Here is a 16,270-nt window from a genome sequence, read left to right on the forward strand (position 1 = left end):
TCGCGCAACCCTGCAATGGTTCAAGCAACTGGAGAAGAGCGCGCTGTACACCTGGCCCGAGAGGCTGTCGAACTGGTCGACGCGGGCCACCGGGAGGTAGGCATTTCTTGGAACACCCCTCAGTGGAAGCTAGCGGAATACTGATACACAGCTCATCCAATAGGCTGCTTCCCGGAATCTTAGGGAAGCCCTTTCAATCGCCCCCGAAAATCCTCAAGTGAAAGCTGCCTTCCTGAAAGTTCAGTATGAAGACAAAGACGGTCACCAGCTTCTCGATCTCTGCCGTCGATACACCACGCAGAATGATGAAAGTGCAGGCAAAGAAGCTGCTATTTATCTCCGAACCGATGGTCTGAAAGCCCCAGAAAGTGTGGCTTTGGAATGCCTCGGACTGTTGCTTGCACAGCGCCCGCACTCCCTATCGGCAACACAGGATGAGATCATATCTGGGTTGGTGCGACAGAACGTCAGTGTTCGACAGTACTTCTCTACACAGCTCCAGAATTCGGTCACAGCCTTCTTTGATGAGATATATGACCGAGGTGATGGAGCAGCGGTGTGCCTGGATACGGTGGTATTGGACCCCACTGTGTGGACATCGGAGGAAACACGGTCCCATTGCGAGAGTGAACTCTTCCAGCTTTTCATCGCCAAGTTGATGGAATCGGGCCATGATCTCGACGGCCGCTCGTTAAAGGGAATTACTCGATTACTCGCTGTTCACGCCGTTGAACTCGAACATTTGATCGACGATGAAGGGCTTGAGGTGATCCTCACGTCCTTGGACAATCGGTTGCCGTTAGAAGTTAGAAGCCAAGCGACCCTGGCTACTGCGAAATATCTCGAGGTCGCCAAGGAGACGGGCGAGAAGAAGCTTTTGACACTGATTATGTCCATCCTTGGCAAAGGCCGTGTCAGCGATCTCATCGTTGCTTTCTCTGCGGTGGCCGCCATCTTCCCCGTGGCTCCCTCTGCAGCTGCGAATCTTTTCTTGTCGGAAGAATTCATGGCCTTCCTTCTGCCCATGGCCTCACGAGACACCAAGAGCAAGAAGGTGGAAGTTCCCGTGTTGGAACTTCTTAATGCGGCTTGCATTAACCGTCCGTGCCGCGAGGTGGTTTCAAAGAAATTTGGGGAATGGCTGTCACATATCCTGACCAATGGAAGTGACAATTGCTCGGAACTAGCCGCAGTGGCCCTGGCGAAAATTCGGGCATCCGAGCCCGAGAAACCCTCGACTGGCAACGGTAAGGTCTTGGAACAAGACAGCGAGTCTGAACTAGTTCATCGATTCATGGGACTGATGTCTGAACAAAAGGTTGAACACAACTCCCACGCAATCGAAGGATTGGCTTATACTTCGGTGAAGCCATCCGTCAAGGATCAACTTGCGAATGATCCAGTCTTCCTACGAAACTTCATTGCGGCTATGAAGCAAAACACCAGCGACTCATCCGTCCTCTATGGTGGCTTGATGGTTGTTCTAAACCTCACCAAATTTTTACCCGACCTATCTGAAGAGCAAAAGAAGATGGCACAGCTGAAGGACTATGCGGATCCGTCTACCGGAAAGGTGAAGGCAGCACCAGCAATAGATATCCGAGATGAAGATGAAGCCGTTTTGGCACGGTGTGCCGCTGTTATCGATGCGGGCATCATGACTCTGCTCGTTGAGTGTGGCCGAATCTCTTTGCCTTCCACCAATGAGCTTACGGCGAAGATTCTACAATCCTTGGCCAGGCCTTCAAAGTCCCGTGGAACACTGGCCCAGCAAGGCGCGGTGAAGCTGTTACTCGGCCTTGCAGCTCCGAAGCAGAGTAGCTCTGGTCCTGTGACGAACGAAACCACACGCATCGCATCCCATGCGCTTGCCCGCATCCTCATCTCCGTTGATCCTTCACATGTCTTCCCATCATCCGGATTTCCCCAGATTACGTCCGCTGTCCGTCCCCTGCTTTCTCTCCTCTCGTCGCCCGAGACTGCCTCGTTCTCTGCCGACCAACCTCGCGACCTACTCCCAGTATTTGAAGGTCTCCTGGCTCTGACGAACCTCGCTTCGTACCCGCATGACGACTCCGCACCCGAACTCACGGTCCGGGAAGGCTGGTCTGCAGTGGAAGACCTCCTTTTGTCTAGCAATGCTCGGGTCCAACGAGCTTCCTGCGAACTCGTCTGTAATCTGATGACCTGCGAGTCCGGCGTGATCAAGTTCGCGGATGGCTCCAAGCAAGCGGCGCAGCGCCTTCACATTTTGCTGGCTCTGACCGACGCAGACGACGCTCCGACGCGACGGGCTGCCGGCGGAGCTCTGGCAATGTTGACGGAGTTCGATGCCGCCATAGCAGCTGTCCTGGACCGAACACGCGGAGTTGAACTACTATTGGGATTGTGCAAGGAGAATGACGATGCCCTGGTTCATCGAGGTGTGGTCTGTGTGCGCAACTTCACTTGCATCGCGACAGGTGACATCGGAACCCGCGCCAAAGCTGCCATTCGTGCGGCAGGGGGGATTGATGTTCTCACTGCATGTCTCAAGAAGACAAAGAACCAAGCGGTCCTACAGGCTGGAGTAGAGGCCCTGAAGCCGCTAATTTAATGGCAGGCACGACCGTCCGATGTCTTTTGTTTTCGAGCAGGCTCTTTTTCTTTTATCGTTATCTATTTGCATGTGACTTTGGGATGGACTGGCTGATCCAGTGGAGTTTTGCGATTTTTCATTTATCCTTCATGTTTTTTTTTTAATGAGTTTCTGAGATGACCTCCTGATCATGAGCACAGCGACGGATTTTAGCGATTGCTTTTTTTCTTAGGACGCCTAAGGGAGGCGTCCAATCCATGAAATTCGGCGCACAGAGTGCAATGGGTTGCATACTGGCTTTTTGACATAGAATTATGAATGGCTCGGTTTTAACCTCCCAATTTCCGACTTGAGCACCTGACTATCAATATATTTCGCAGCTAGCGCCACATTCTATAGTTCTACAGTGTAGCCCTGGAGGGTCATGGGGTCTCCACGTTTGAGAAATTTTGAACTTTCAACCATTCAAGCTTCGAGGAACTTGAACTTCACCCGAATTCCTACACATTCCGGGGTGATCCTTGATCCTTGATCCCTTCTAAGGGTTGTCTCTTTGGGTGATCTGGGGTCGGACGATTGACTAGACCCGATGCCGATCTCATGTGCATGTGGGGGGCCAGGTAGCCCCGGATCTCTCTCTCTCATTCGTATGACGTGGGACGGAAAATCCACACCTGGGCAAGTTTGAGCTCCAGAAAGAAATTTCACACCGCAAATTTGAAAATACAGTTACATTGTGATATTACTGATAATTACTAGTATGATGTACACTGTCCCTTTCCCTGACGGATATATAAATGACCCGTACCGTGGAGAGTCCTCCCGTGGGTCAACAAATCATCTTTAGCCCATCGCGCACACCTCCAACCCGTTCGCCTTCCTCAGCTTAACAGGAGTCTCTCTCCTTTTACTTCTTAGCCCCACGCTCTTTTAGTTCTTCCCTTCTCGACCTATCCTCATCCTCTCTCTATAGGTGTGCAAAGTATCCCTTCCCATATTCCACTCTACAGACAGGTACAGTCAGGTACATCTTGGAGCTTGGCCTCTTTGTTTGCCCTTCTACCTTCCCATCTTCTCCCTATTCCCTCACATACACATATCAATGGCGTGGTTCATTTCTTCCATTGCCTGCGTTCGCCCGCTCACCTGATCGCATCCTCGTGACACTCAGGTTGAACTCGCGAATTCCCTCCGATTGAAAGCCCCGGACACAGTTGGAGATTGCAGATAAAACGTGGTGGATTTGGGAAGGACTGTGACTGTGAACTGAACTCTATCAGAACTGTCAGTCTCGCCAATATGAAATTTGGCCGGAATTTGTCGCAATTCACGGTGCCCGAGTGGAGCGGCTCCTACATCAAGTACAAGGCCCTGAAGAAGCTCATCAAGTCTGCTGCTGAGCAGATCAAAGCGGGACAAGATCCGGATTTGGCTGGTAAGTTTGATGCTGTATTGCTTTGAATTTATTAGTTTGTACCTTGAGCACCCTTCTGACCAGGCCTTTGTTGGTGCATATAGGTTTCTTCTATAACCTCGACCGGAATGTTGAAGATGTCGATTATTTCTACAACAAGAAATATTCCGAGTTCGCCCGCCGCTTGAAGCTACTCGAGGAGCGCTATGGTTATTCCATGGAGGGTCGCCATCCTCTTGAGCCCGAGGATCGCCATGACCTGCGCGAGGCCCTTTTGGATCTGCGGTACCACTTGCGCCGCTTACAATGGTATGGCGAAGTCAATCGACGTGGCTTCGTCAAGATCACCAAGAAGTTGGACAAGAAGGTCGGTGCGCAGGCCCAAAAGCGTTACCTAGAGACCAAGGTTGATCCCACACCGTTCGCCTCGAATGAACGCGTGTTCCAGTCTCAGGAGCGCATCAATGCTTGGATGGCCATCATTACCGACCAGTCCAAGGTCGACGAGAAGGTGGCCGATGATGCGAGCTCCACCCATTCTACCCTTTCATTGAAGCGTGGCCCAACTAGGCCTTATCTTAACCTGCCTACCAGCGTCGTCACTGCCGTGGATGACGCACTGCGCAAGGACGACACTCATGTCTTGCTCGAATTGCTCGAGACCTTGAAGGCTACTGCAGATGAAGCGGGAGAAACGGTTTATCCTAGGGTTCTCAGAACCCTGATCCAGCGCTCTCTCCTTCATCGTTCCCGGGCTGTTCTGACTCTTCTCCTGACCCGAGTGGACAGTCTAGAAGAGGACGATGATATCAACAGACGCAACTGCATTCATCGTCTGGTAATCTCCATTGGCCGTGAGCAGCCCACGACTGACTCCGAGCCAGCAGCCTCGATGGTGCTGAACTTCCCTCCGGAGACTACCCGCTATATTACGCCTGCGGCCCCTCCAACCCTCCAACCGCCGCGTCCTGTAGTCAAAGAGGAGCACATGCCACAACAGCTGGGTCGCGATGATTCCGCTGTTGCTCACTTCCAGTTCCTATTGGACTCTCTGCGCCCTGATCAGCGTGAATCTTTGATAGCCAAAGACCTTTCTGGACGCACTCCATTGCACTACGCGGCACAATATGGTTTCAAGGTCGTGTGTGAACTGATCATTGAGCATCTCATAGAATGGGACATGTTCGATGTCAGCGATGGGATCGATGGTCCTCTCTGGCAGGACAATGACGGCTGGGCCCCGCTCCATTTGAGTGTTGTGGGTGGCCACCCAAAGACCACCCGGTGTCTCTTGGATGCCGAGAAGCAGAATGATCCCTCGCAGGAACGGAGCGTCATAAGAAGACAGGTCTCCAAGTCTAGTGCAGTATTGGCACTAGCGACCAAGGCCAACTTTATCGATATCGTGCAGCTTCTGGTTGATGCCGGCGTGGATATCAACTACCAGGATGAACAGGGAGAGACTGCATTGCACGTTGCCGCCCGATTTTGCCATGACGAGTGCGCACAGATTCTGCTGGATGGCAGCGAAGACCAAAAGGCAGACACGGAATTAGCTGAAAACACATATGGCTGGACGCCGCTCTTTATTGCCTGTGTGGACGGATGTCTGAGTGTCGCTAAAATGCTGGTTTCCGCTGGCGCGGATGTTGAGCGTTTCGATTCCTCTGGCTGGACGGCTAAGGAGCACGCTGCCCTCCGAGGCCATCTTGACATTGCCCGGTGTTTGGCAGAAGTTAGCCCCGGCCCTCCTGCCACTGAGCCTGATCTCTCGTCTAGCCCAAACCTCACTGGTTCCGAGTCCTCCTCGCCTCCGAGTCAGTCTGCCCTCACTGATCGCCGATCGAATGCGCCAGGCCCAACTTCAGGGAGTCCTGGTGTAAGGACTACTGAGCCTATCAAGACTTTCGGGCATAGGTATCTCACCGACGAGAGCATGATATTGGTCAGTCTCGGAACTATGGACATGCGAAAGCCACTCGAGACAGTCAGCCTCGACCGCATTCCGATGGAGAATGCACACGCCACCCAGCTAGACACATCTTTGTCGTTGGTGGTGACGGCTAGCGGTGCACACGGTGAGCCGGAGGTGATTGACTTGCCTGTGCAGGACAACATCTCAACCGAGCCGATTGTCTTCCACACTACCGATCCTAGCAAGGTGCGTCTCCTTTTCGACCTCGTCCCCACATACGCAGGATCGAAGGAGAAGATCGTTGGCCGGGGTGTGGCTCTGCTTTCTAGCATCAAGCCCACTGTGGGATCACACCGAATCAACCTCAAAGGTGATTCCACTGTTCCCATTGTTGCCGCCAATACCCTTGAGGTGATTGGGTCTGTGACTTTTAATTTTCTCGTCATTACCCCCTTCAAGCACCCGAAAATGTCTATCGCTGGCAACCAGACCTACTGGCGCTCGATGAGCTCAACCATGGTCATTGGACACCGTGGGCTGGGTAAGAACATGGCCAGCCGCAATTCTTTACAGTTGGGCGAGAACACTGTGGAGTCCTTTATCGCTGCGGCCAACCTGGGAGCCTCATATGTTGAGTTTGATGTGCAGCTCACGAAGGACCACGTGCCTGTCATTTACCACGACTTCCTGGTTAGTGAGACGGGTATTGATGCGCCTGTTCATACCATGACGCTTGATCAGTTCCTTGAGTTGGGCGTCGGACGTTACCGTCATGCCTTACCCGAATCTGTTAAAGTCGACGGCAAGGAATCTGAGCTTGGTCCCCGCCAGCGCTCAATGTCGGTCGGCGGCTCCGAGTACAACCCCGCCGAGTTGACCGAGAAGATCAAGCATACACGCGACTTCAAGAAGAAGGGCTTCAAGGGCAACACCCGCGGTGAACACATTCAGGCACCATTCGCCACATTGGAGGAATTGTTCACGAAGATTCCGAAGCCTGTCGGATTTAACATCGAACTGAGTGAGTTACTAGTCCTTCCCAAAAGAACAGTTATTCGGTCGATCTAACCAAGGTCGCCAGAATATCCTATGCTCCACGAGAGCGAGGAAGAAGAAATGGACACTTACGCCATAGAACTGAACTCCTTTGTCGACACTATCCTGGCAAAGGTCTACGACATGGGAGGTGGTCGTGACATGCTGTTCTCCAGTTTCAACCCGGATATCTGTCTGCTGTTGTCCTTCAAGCAGCCTTCCATCCCCGTCCTCTTCCTGAGCGACGCAGGAGCCTCCCCGTCGGTGATATCCGCGCGAGCAGCTTGCAAGAGGCTGTTCGGTTCGCCTCGCGATGGAATCTCCTTGGGATTGTCAGTCAGGCCGAACCACTGGTCCTCTGCCCGCGCCTAGTCCGTATTGTCAAGGAGTCCGGTCTCGTGTGTGTCTCTTACGGAACACTCAACAATGACGGCAACAACGTCGACGTAAGTATTCCATTTTTCATTCCCCGGAAACCCCATCAGCCATCTTACCATCTTATCTATATAGTACCAAGTCGCCGAAGGCATTGACGCCGTCATCGTTGACTCTGTGCTCGGCATCACCAACGGCCTCATCCAGCGCCGGGGCGGTGGCGAACGCACACCGGCCACATCACCCCTTCCTGCGGCCGTCAGTGACGACGTAGCGGACTCTGTCAAGGGCGCTGTCTCAGTCCCGACTCTTGAGCGGGTGAAAAAGACCGACTAATCTCCCGCCGGATATGGACCCTCCTACCCTTCTTTGAACATTGCATTGTCATGTATCAATGCATTCTCTCTCGCGGAATTATGGTTTATCGGTATACGATGTCAATAGTTTGCATTCGGCTTTTGCCAGCTTCAACAGCTATCAATACCAGTTGTTTGTGACATGGTTTGTGTAGATCTCTGCGTTCCATTCTTGGCTAGGGACAAATTAGCCTCCCCGGCTAGTGTCGTCTTTTATATATGGCGTCATCAATATTCTCGTAGTTTCCTATCTTGAAATTTAGCCAATGCACTTTCCCCAACTGGCAAGTTAAGGGAAAGAACCTCCCAACTTCCAATTTTGGAAGAACTCGGCTATTACGCACACTGAACCCATGTTAGCTTCCCTGCTGACTACCTACAGCTCGATGGTAAGGAGGGCCTCGGAGTGTCTCAAATTTCTTGTTCGGGGAAGTATCTCAAGTATTTCAAACCTATACTAAGGCCAATATAGGAGAAACGTTAAAGCTATATAATGCAACTCATGCCAAATGCCCATTGGAGAATTTCTTGAAATCTTCCCGCTTGGCATCTCTGCCATAAGTTTAAATCGAGTATGAGCTGGGCCTCGAAAATAGCCCTGTGCGCAGGGCTACAAGTCCATCGAAAAACAACCTCAGTTACAGGGGATGCGAACAGACGGGATAATGATATTCCCCTATCAGATGAGAAGTCTTCGCTCTCTTTTTCAATACTTGCCAACGCATCAACAAAAGTATCCCGGAAATCAAAGACCACCTGTTTATACTCTTGTGGCGCAGCAGACGGAGCAATGAATTCCGGACTCACAGCAAACCGCTCCATCGGCACGGGAAGAGCACCAGATTGTGACGAACAGGGTGTAGGCACTGAGGGAGAGACGAGAGACTCCAGATCGTCAGGTTCAACAGATCTCTCCCCCGCAGTCTATATAGCAGGCAGTGACGCCTTCTCCGACTTCACCTACATTGGCAGCAAAGAATAGCGCACAACAGCAGCAAATTCATCTAGCAAGAGAAGCAGTTGAACAGCATGCACCGCATACACCGAATCCAGCTCGTTTGTATCCACCTGAGATACTACGTCTTACCCCTATCCTACCGGTCCCTACCGCACAGACACCTACCGCACCGATCCCTACCGTCCTACCGAGTCCACGAAAGTCTCCGAAGAGATACGCAGACATCAGATAGAAGAAATAACGGTGGATGGGACGACAGCGGAAGAGTACAATGCGCGGTGGAAGAGACCGTAGCAAGCGGAGGACTGATGCTATAGGATTACTGGCGAAACTCACCTTTCGGCGTCGGATTGGGAGTCAAGATGCCCCGTACATATGCAGAGGTCATGTGCTCAATTTCAAAGAACAATGGCAAGCAGCTATGGAAGTGCAGCTGGGCAAATTGCAAGATACAAAATCCTATGAGATCAGACTAAAACCGCCGTCGGGATCTACAAATTTACCAGGCAAAAGGTGTTCGATCTAAAAACAGGCGAAAACAACATTGAAAAACGACAAAAACAGCAGTTCTTACTATAACGACCAGAAATTCAAGCTTGATACTGGTGCTGGTCATGGTTTCTGCTTCGGGGTGAATCTTACGGGGTCCTTTCTCCAATACAACTCTCTCCCTTCTGCTCCTTTGGCCCCTACACAGTAGAGTCCATCATCTTCCAATAGTACAATCTCGGCTCGAAGCATCTCTCTCTTTATGGACAGCTCGGTGACATGGCGTACCCAAGTGCGTGGACTAGAGATTGGGCTGCTCCCGAGACTTTCAGTAAGCTGTGTGCGAGAGACAGTCAGGACCCTTCTTTATCAAGACTCCACCCCCGGATTTCCTCCCCGGATTTTTCTTCTTCCTTCACTTCCCAGGCATAAGGTGCCAGGGCAATTCTTTTTCCACCTTTACTTCCTCACCTGATCTTCGTCAAAGTAGATCACCAAATTCAAGAGCTTCGTGAAGAGCTTCGCGCAGAATTTGTATGTACCATCGACCTAGATCTCCACCTTCCGCAAAGGTCTTCAAAGCTCACTTCGCAACCGCCTTTCGCAGCAATTGAACCTTCCCCGTGCATACCCAGAGTTTGTCAGTATCTACGGCAGCTCGCCGGGTATTCCTTCTCCACCATACATTCCCAGAGCGCGCGCACGACTAGCTCTTCGAATACAAACAACAACGATCGGCTTCTTCTTCTTCTCTCTCAGTGAGCTTCGCTCTGGATGCGAGACGACCCTTCTCCATTCTTGCGCTGCCTTCTCAACAATAACTCAGTCTGCTTCTCAACACGTTCCTCCCATGACACTGCAAAACCTACCAGTCGAAATTCTATGTATCATTATCCGTTTTATTGGCAGTGATCTGCTTCGCAAACAGGAGGCCTGCTGCTTGTCAGTCTGCAAGCGGTGGTACGCGATTGCAAAGCCCCTCCTGCTGGAGGACCTTAAACTCAGTGCGACACAGTTGGTACGCGCGCCCCACGATGTGCATCCGCAGCTGAGGGCCTTTCTGCGACAGCTCACGCTTGATGTGTGTGCCCACAAGGGCTGGCCTACTGAGCAGGATGTCGTGAAATTGAACGAAATACTCACTTCATTGATTGAGCGGAACAATCATTTAGCATCTTTCACCTTTCGTGTCCGCAGCGAATTCGACCCAATCATTCCGCTGACTCGATATGCTTCAGGGGACCCAACTCGATTTCTAAGCGTCCTGGGTACCTCCAATCTCTCACACCTTGTCATTGATACCTTCGGATCAGAAATGAGAGGCGCTATGCATCTTTGTCCGCAGCTGGCGCACCAGATTCCTTCGTTAAAATCTGTGCGGTTACGCATGCGTAGGATTTGCCGACGGATCCTTGAATTTCCACAAAGCGACAGTGTCATGCCGTCACAAATTGAGAGTCTCGTCATCAACCTCAGTATCCCCAATGTCTATGGGTTCACTGACGGATTTAGTTGTCATTGCACCGAGCTAAGGTTGCAGTCGGAATTACACAATGAGATGATTACGACAGGTACAGAAATTGTCAAACAAACCCCACGCCTCAAAGTGTTCAAGATAGTGTCCTACGGGCACAGGTTTCCATTGCGGGAAACGGTGGTTATGAACTGTATTACTGGGATCAAGACAATTATTCCTGGCCGCTGGAGATGGGGCGATGAAGAGGATCCTGAACCTGACAACCCGGTTTACACCACCTGGGCAACAGGTAGAGATTTGTCAAGCTGGGCTGAATACTGATGCAACCAAGTCGAATATTTCAATCGTGGTTGCAATAGGAAAGTAATAACAACTTGTTGAAACAGACACCAATGAAAGACCACGGAAGTGATAGAGGAATAGGGTGTAGCAGCAGGTCTAACATGTTTTTTGAAAGAGAATAAAAGCAAATCAATTGAACAAAGACCATGTCTGGTCTGGCTAGATACCGCTGTCTTCACGTTCTGGTGCGAGAAGTAAAGGCTATAAAAACTGTAAGCGCGGGTATAAAAATGACCCATAAGTACATGACATACTACTGATCATGGATTTCCGAAATGACCTTTTGAACGAGTCCCCCGAAGAGGTCTGTACGGATTCGTCATCTGTTGAGACTTTCTCAGTTCGTGTCTTCTTGGGCTGTGTTTTGAAGCCCTTTCCGGGATTGCGAACAGGGGCGGGAGGAATAGCAAGATGCATTATGTAGGATAGGCTTGGATACTCAAGTTTGAGTAAAGTGTGTTATATCTTCGTCGTGTCCCATCAGACATTATATATGTTGACTGAGAGCGGCATGTTTCTGCTTATCTTGAATGAGGCAACACCCAGCGAGACAGGTGCTTACATATGTATCAACCAATTAGAGTATTATAGAGAGATTACCTTATCCTACTTTTATCAAATTCGTGTCTACGGGAGTATACCAAAAATATATGTAGTGGTCCTAAGCATACATATGCTCGAACAAAATATGGCTTCCCAGCAAATGAAATGTAGCGTTGCTTGAATATCTCAGGGAGAGAAAAATATGTTCATTATGCCTAATTCAATCTATAGTTTACTCGGCCTTCTGTTGCTCTTCTAACCACTCCCGTGCGATACTCTCGAAAGTGCGAAACTGAACTGCATCCCCCCATCCCCGAAGCCATCCGACAAAACGGTCAACCATGCCTATCACATGGGACATACCACTGGTATCAGGATGCATCAATATGGGGAAGACAAAGCTACCATCTCCTCCATCAATATCGGCATTCTCCCACAGCCACAGGAACATATCCTTCCATCTCTGCTCAACCACCCGCACATCAACATGCCCATGACTATTATCCAAATGTGGGAAGTACTGCAACGCCATCATATCCTCATTATTCCAGCCGGTGGGAATTTCCACAAGCGGGTGGCTGACAGGCCGGGCATCCGTCGCAGCAAGCGGCGTGGGACGCAACCAAGTACTAGCCGGCTTAGAGAAATCCACTCGCTCGATTGGCGGATCGCTGGGTGTAAAATATGGCTGTGAGTCATGATGGCTCAGAGAGGAGTCATACAGGAATTCAAACTCTCTCAGAAGCTCGATTGTTGTCTCGCGGAGCTGGTACATGGGCGCGCGGTATCCTCGCACTCTTTTGCCGGTTAGCCGCTCGCATACTTCCATACACTTTACTAGCACGTCTCGCTCTTGGGTTGGTGTCATTTGGTAGGCACCTTCGTGCGAATAACCATGAAGTCCTATCTCGGCACCGGAGTTGATAATCTCCTTGACGGTTGGTTCGAAGGTTTCCATCGTGTGTCCGGGGATGAACCAGGTGACTTTGTCGGCCACTTGGTGCTTTTGTAGCATGCGCAGTATCCGATTGGCACCGACTCGACCGGCGAATATGCCTGTGCTGTAGTCTGCCAAGTTGTTGTCTGGATGATCTCCTGTGCCCAGGAAGGCAGAGACTGCGTCAAAGTCAAATGACAAGGCAATTTTGACCTTTGGATGCTTCTGATGGAGAGGGAGACTTGTACAGAGCTGGCTATTTTGAGCAACGAAATCATCGTCGTGGTTCTTGGTGCTTTTGACACTTGTGATGTTGTCGAGTGGGATGATTCCACGGGCGGGTTTCGCTGAGACCAGTATCGCTGTTGCCGCAGCTATCGATTGCGTAGAGGCCTCGCGTGAGTTGCTAAGATCAAGGAAGTTGACGGAAGCACCCGGGTGAAGTTGCGAGGCATCTCTCTGGAGCTTAGAAATAAGTTGGTCGAGGGAATCTCCGAAGAGGTCTTGATACCCGAGGATCACGATGCAGAAACCATCCCCTGGTTGCGGTTCATGTGACTTCTTTACCTTGCTGGCCTGGAACTGATGCTGAAGGAATAATTTTGCGTGCACCAGCATTTTTCTCTGACAACTCATGGGGTTGAGTCCTTGATCCCATTCACTCAACGGAATCTCCCAGATTGCGTGTCGCCCACAGGGCTCCTGAGTTCGGGTATCGATAATGAAAACATCGATCTGATCACCGAGAGCGCCAAAAGTGGTGTTTATCTGAGCTTGAGCTTCAGTCAAATTGGTAGATACTAGAGGATCCAGGTTGACTGCGAGAGTCTTGTTCTTGGCACCTTGACAGATGTTAGGATATATCTTTTTCTCCATTACCTGGCCGAGCCTACCGGAGTAGCAACCACGGAAGTCCTCTGCAAATGGTGCAGAGGCCCCTGAGACGACGATAGATTTGTTGCTGAGACAGGAAGTCATGTTTGTGGGAGGTTTATGCAATGTGAGAATAACTATCGCAAGTTTCAAATTCTGTCGGATAGAAACTCAAGGGTAAATACGATAAATTTTGCTTGATATTTGTGATATGACTTGGAATATATCCACTTGACTGGGGCAGTCATAATATGTTGGTGCGGGGGGAAATATCAAAGGCCCACGGTCATTCCCAGATGAGGTAACCGCCAGCGAGTACCTAGGTAGGATATGCGTTGATTACTCCGAGAGATGTGAGTGATAACATGTTGCTTGCGTTGCAATAATTTATATCTATTGCTATGGCACAGCTTGAAACTAAAGAAGACGCTGATGATATTGAGTCTTCCCTCTAGGCCTCGAAAAATGGCCTACCGGGACCAACATCCCATCTGTACTCGCAAAGGTCTTCAACCTCTTGAGTGCTTGCATGACTGGAATCGCCACCGAAAATGCTTAGGCGGTTCGAAAGCAAAGACCAGATTTTTCGTGTAGATTGGCGCTACTAACAAGTCTTGGGCGACCTCTCTCTACATGGGTGGACGATCTTGAATAGTGTGCAAGTTGTGGTAGTTCCCGCATGGTGATGGACCTTGCACGGAACTTGATGCTAACAACTAGAATAGCGCTACCGTCTCCTTTTGCTATTGCATTAATCGTGCCGAGCTCGCTTCTGATCTCAGCACTGGAGGAGTCTCCTCTCACTGCATCAACTATACACGCATCGAAGTTTACCTCTAGGATTACAACTAGATGTATCTATTGGTAGTCTTTTTGGTAGTCTTCTTAAGTTTAGCTCTCGCTCGCTCCTTCCCTTTTCAAGATACGAAGTAGACGTTTAAACAAGATAAGAAAGTTTGAAACGTGGCCCGTGCGTTCCTTTTGTACCTCATAAAACTCCGATGGCTTGTTCGCGCAATATAACGACGTTATATAAAAAAGGGCATAAGTAAGGCTTCTCTTTGGGAGCTGGGCCTACATAAGTAGGTCATAAAGAATACTATGGTGTATAAGCCCCTGCCCATGTGGAGCCAACCCTGCCCAGGTGGAACCTTTCAAGACCATCCAGTATTGTGTAAGCGGACACGGAGGCAATTGGACCCCAAGTTCTTCCGCTTAGTAAGACTTTAGCCAAACCTTAATGGAACTATGAGCCTTGAAGGGTCCTATAGTTCACACCCGTGACAGCTGCCATTCGGTATATTCATCCACAGCTATATCAAGCAGTCCATGAATTATAATCGGCTCAGCACTGCTAGGCCCAGCCAGTGCAGCTTCATTGGTACATGAGTGATGCATTGGCAATTGAGATGATCCAGTGGATAGGAAATTATTGATGATTGCTGGTGGGCGAGCTGCGTACCCGGGCGAGTTCAAAAGGCAAAACTAACTCGAAGATGCAATCCACAGGTCCGCCGTCCACGAATGATAAATCATTATTGTATTATTCTCCTATAACATGTTCGTACTATCTAAAAACTAAAAAAATAAATAAATAAACATCTTACTTCGCAGAAATTGCCGAATGAGCCTTGGACACGAAGAAGTCCTTTCCCTTTACCATCTTGACCATTGCACTCCAAGGTGTCCAGCCCATGATCAACCCAGTCCCGCCCGTTGAACCAACCGGCACCACCATCATCGTCTTATGACCCTGATCGTATGATTTGTTTTTCCCTTGGCGAACAATCTCCACCTTGAGGTTAGCAGCCACAACGGCCGCCTGCTCTTGTGCTTTGAAGGACAACCGCATCGAGTTGTTGGTGATATCGCCCGCTGCAAAAATTGGCAATCGGGATGCTGAACCACGCCGTGTCTTGACACGAAGCGCTTTGTCGACGACCACCCACCCATTCTCATCCAAGAGGTCCGCCGGGATGAAATCGTTGTTCGGCATGACACCGGTCGTGGGAATGTACAAGTCGACATCCAGTTTCCGTCCCTCGTCAAGCGTCACTGTCCACGAGTGGGATTCTTTGCTTTGCACGGCTTCGGCGACTTTCTGGTTTTTGACGATTTCAACTCCAAGACTGGTAAGGAGCTTCTCGGCTGCAGCGCTGCCTGCGGGCTTCAGCATTGGCAGGATGCGATAAGAGGCTGACACAAGAGTAATTTTAACTTTCTTGCCGCTCTGTCGGGCGACCTCTGCTATTTCGCCCGCAAGCTCAACGCCAATTGGTCCAGCACCCGCAATGACAATGCTTTCGGCCATACTGATGGAGTCTTGTGCATTGTGAATCATGGACTTCATGTCATCGGAGTTGGACTGCTTGAATGGGATAGGAACGGCGGTTCTCCGACTGGTGGAGGCGGTTGTGCTTCCTGATGCAATCACAAGGTAGTCAAAGTTGATGTTCCTGGTGGTATCAAGGGCGACCGTTTTTGCCGAGACATCGATTGTTGAGGCGCGGCCTTGGACGAATTCGAATGATTTTGCCGGGTACCGGCTGAACTCCTTTTCGATTGGAAGAAGATATTGTTCAGGCTTGAAGGCATCTCGCTTCGCGAGAATTCGCGGGGCAGCAATGGCAAAGTAGAAGGTTGGCGATGGATTGACCAGGGTAACTTTGACACTAGGAATATCCTTCAGGAGGGAATGAGCAATCGGAATACCGGCGAAAGACGCCCCGATGATAACGACGTGGACCTGAGAGGACATTTGGTAGAGTGACGAAGAGAGGTCGAATTTCGTTAACTTGACCGGAGTACGGAAACGCCTAAAGGGTTGAGAATAATGCGTAGGATGAGGCCAAAATAGCGATGATTAAACCAAGCAATGTAACTATATTATTGGCAATGTATGATTCTGTCTATGGCACAGGAAAACGCAATATTTATAACCATCCTTCAGGTTAGATTGGCATTATATTGATACTGGA

General features: G+C 50.2%; 6 protein-coding genes across 6 annotated transcripts; 3 read left to right on the forward strand and 3 right to left on the reverse strand.

Annotated features, from left to right (window-relative positions):
* Nucleotides 1-15: 15 nt before the first annotated feature.
* On the forward strand, nt 16-2,596 carry N7489_000903 (UNC45-central domain-containing protein; the record flags this gene model as incomplete). Its single annotated transcript, XM_056706658.1, has 2 exons — nt 16-96; nt 164-2,596. 2 exons carry the CDS (start codon nt 16-18, stop codon nt 2,594-2,596), a joined length of 2,514 nt encoding a protein of 837 aa, XP_056570960.1.
* Nucleotides 2,597-3,877: 1,281 nt separating this feature from the next.
* Nucleotides 3,878-7,653, forward strand: N7489_000904 (glycerophosphocholine phosphodiesterase; the record flags this gene model as incomplete). The annotated part of the gene is made up of 5 exons (XM_056706659.1): nt 3,878-4,013; nt 4,097-6,928; nt 6,989-7,202; nt 7,280-7,388; nt 7,453-7,653. 5 exons carry the CDS (start codon nt 3,878-3,880, stop codon nt 7,651-7,653), a joined length of 3,492 nt encoding a protein of 1,163 aa, XP_056570961.1.
* A 2,317-nt stretch (nt 7,654-9,970) lies between these two features.
* N7489_000905 (uncharacterized protein) lies at nt 9,971-10,918 on the forward strand (the record flags this gene model as incomplete). The annotated part of the gene is made up of 1 exon (XM_056706660.1): nt 9,971-10,918. The coding sequence occupies one exon, from the start codon at nt 9,971-9,973 to the stop codon at nt 10,916-10,918; it is 948 nt and encodes a 315-aa protein (XP_056570962.1).
* Nucleotides 10,919-11,098: 180 nt separating this feature from the next.
* On the reverse strand, nt 11,099-11,356 carry N7489_000906 (uncharacterized protein; the record flags this gene model as incomplete). The annotated part of the gene is made up of 2 exons (XM_056706661.1): nt 11,099-11,121; nt 11,194-11,356. 2 exons carry the CDS (start codon nt 11,354-11,356, stop codon nt 11,099-11,101), a joined length of 186 nt encoding a protein of 61 aa, XP_056570963.1.
* A 358-nt stretch (nt 11,357-11,714) lies between these two features.
* Nucleotides 11,715-13,397, reverse strand: N7489_000907 (polysaccharide deacetylase family protein; the record flags this gene model as incomplete). The annotated part of the gene is made up of 1 exon (XM_056706662.1): nt 11,715-13,397. The coding sequence occupies one exon, from the start codon at nt 13,395-13,397 to the stop codon at nt 11,715-11,717; it is 1,683 nt and encodes a 560-aa protein (XP_056570964.1).
* Nucleotides 13,398-14,895: 1,498 nt separating this feature from the next.
* Nucleotides 14,896-16,050, reverse strand: N7489_000908 (NAD(P)/FAD-dependent oxidoreductase; the record flags this gene model as incomplete). The annotated part of the gene is made up of 1 exon (XM_056706663.1): nt 14,896-16,050. One exon carries the CDS (start codon nt 16,048-16,050, stop codon nt 14,896-14,898), a length of 1,155 nt encoding a protein of 384 aa, XP_056570965.1.
* Nucleotides 16,051-16,270: the final 220 nt, after the last annotated feature.

This window comes from Penicillium chrysogenum, assembly GCF_028827035.1.
Source record: "Penicillium chrysogenum strain IBT 35668 chromosome Unknown utg000001l_segment0_segment0, whole genome shotgun sequence".
Classification (NCBI taxonomy): Eukaryota; Fungi; Ascomycota; class Eurotiomycetes; order Eurotiales; family Aspergillaceae; genus Penicillium; species Penicillium chrysogenum.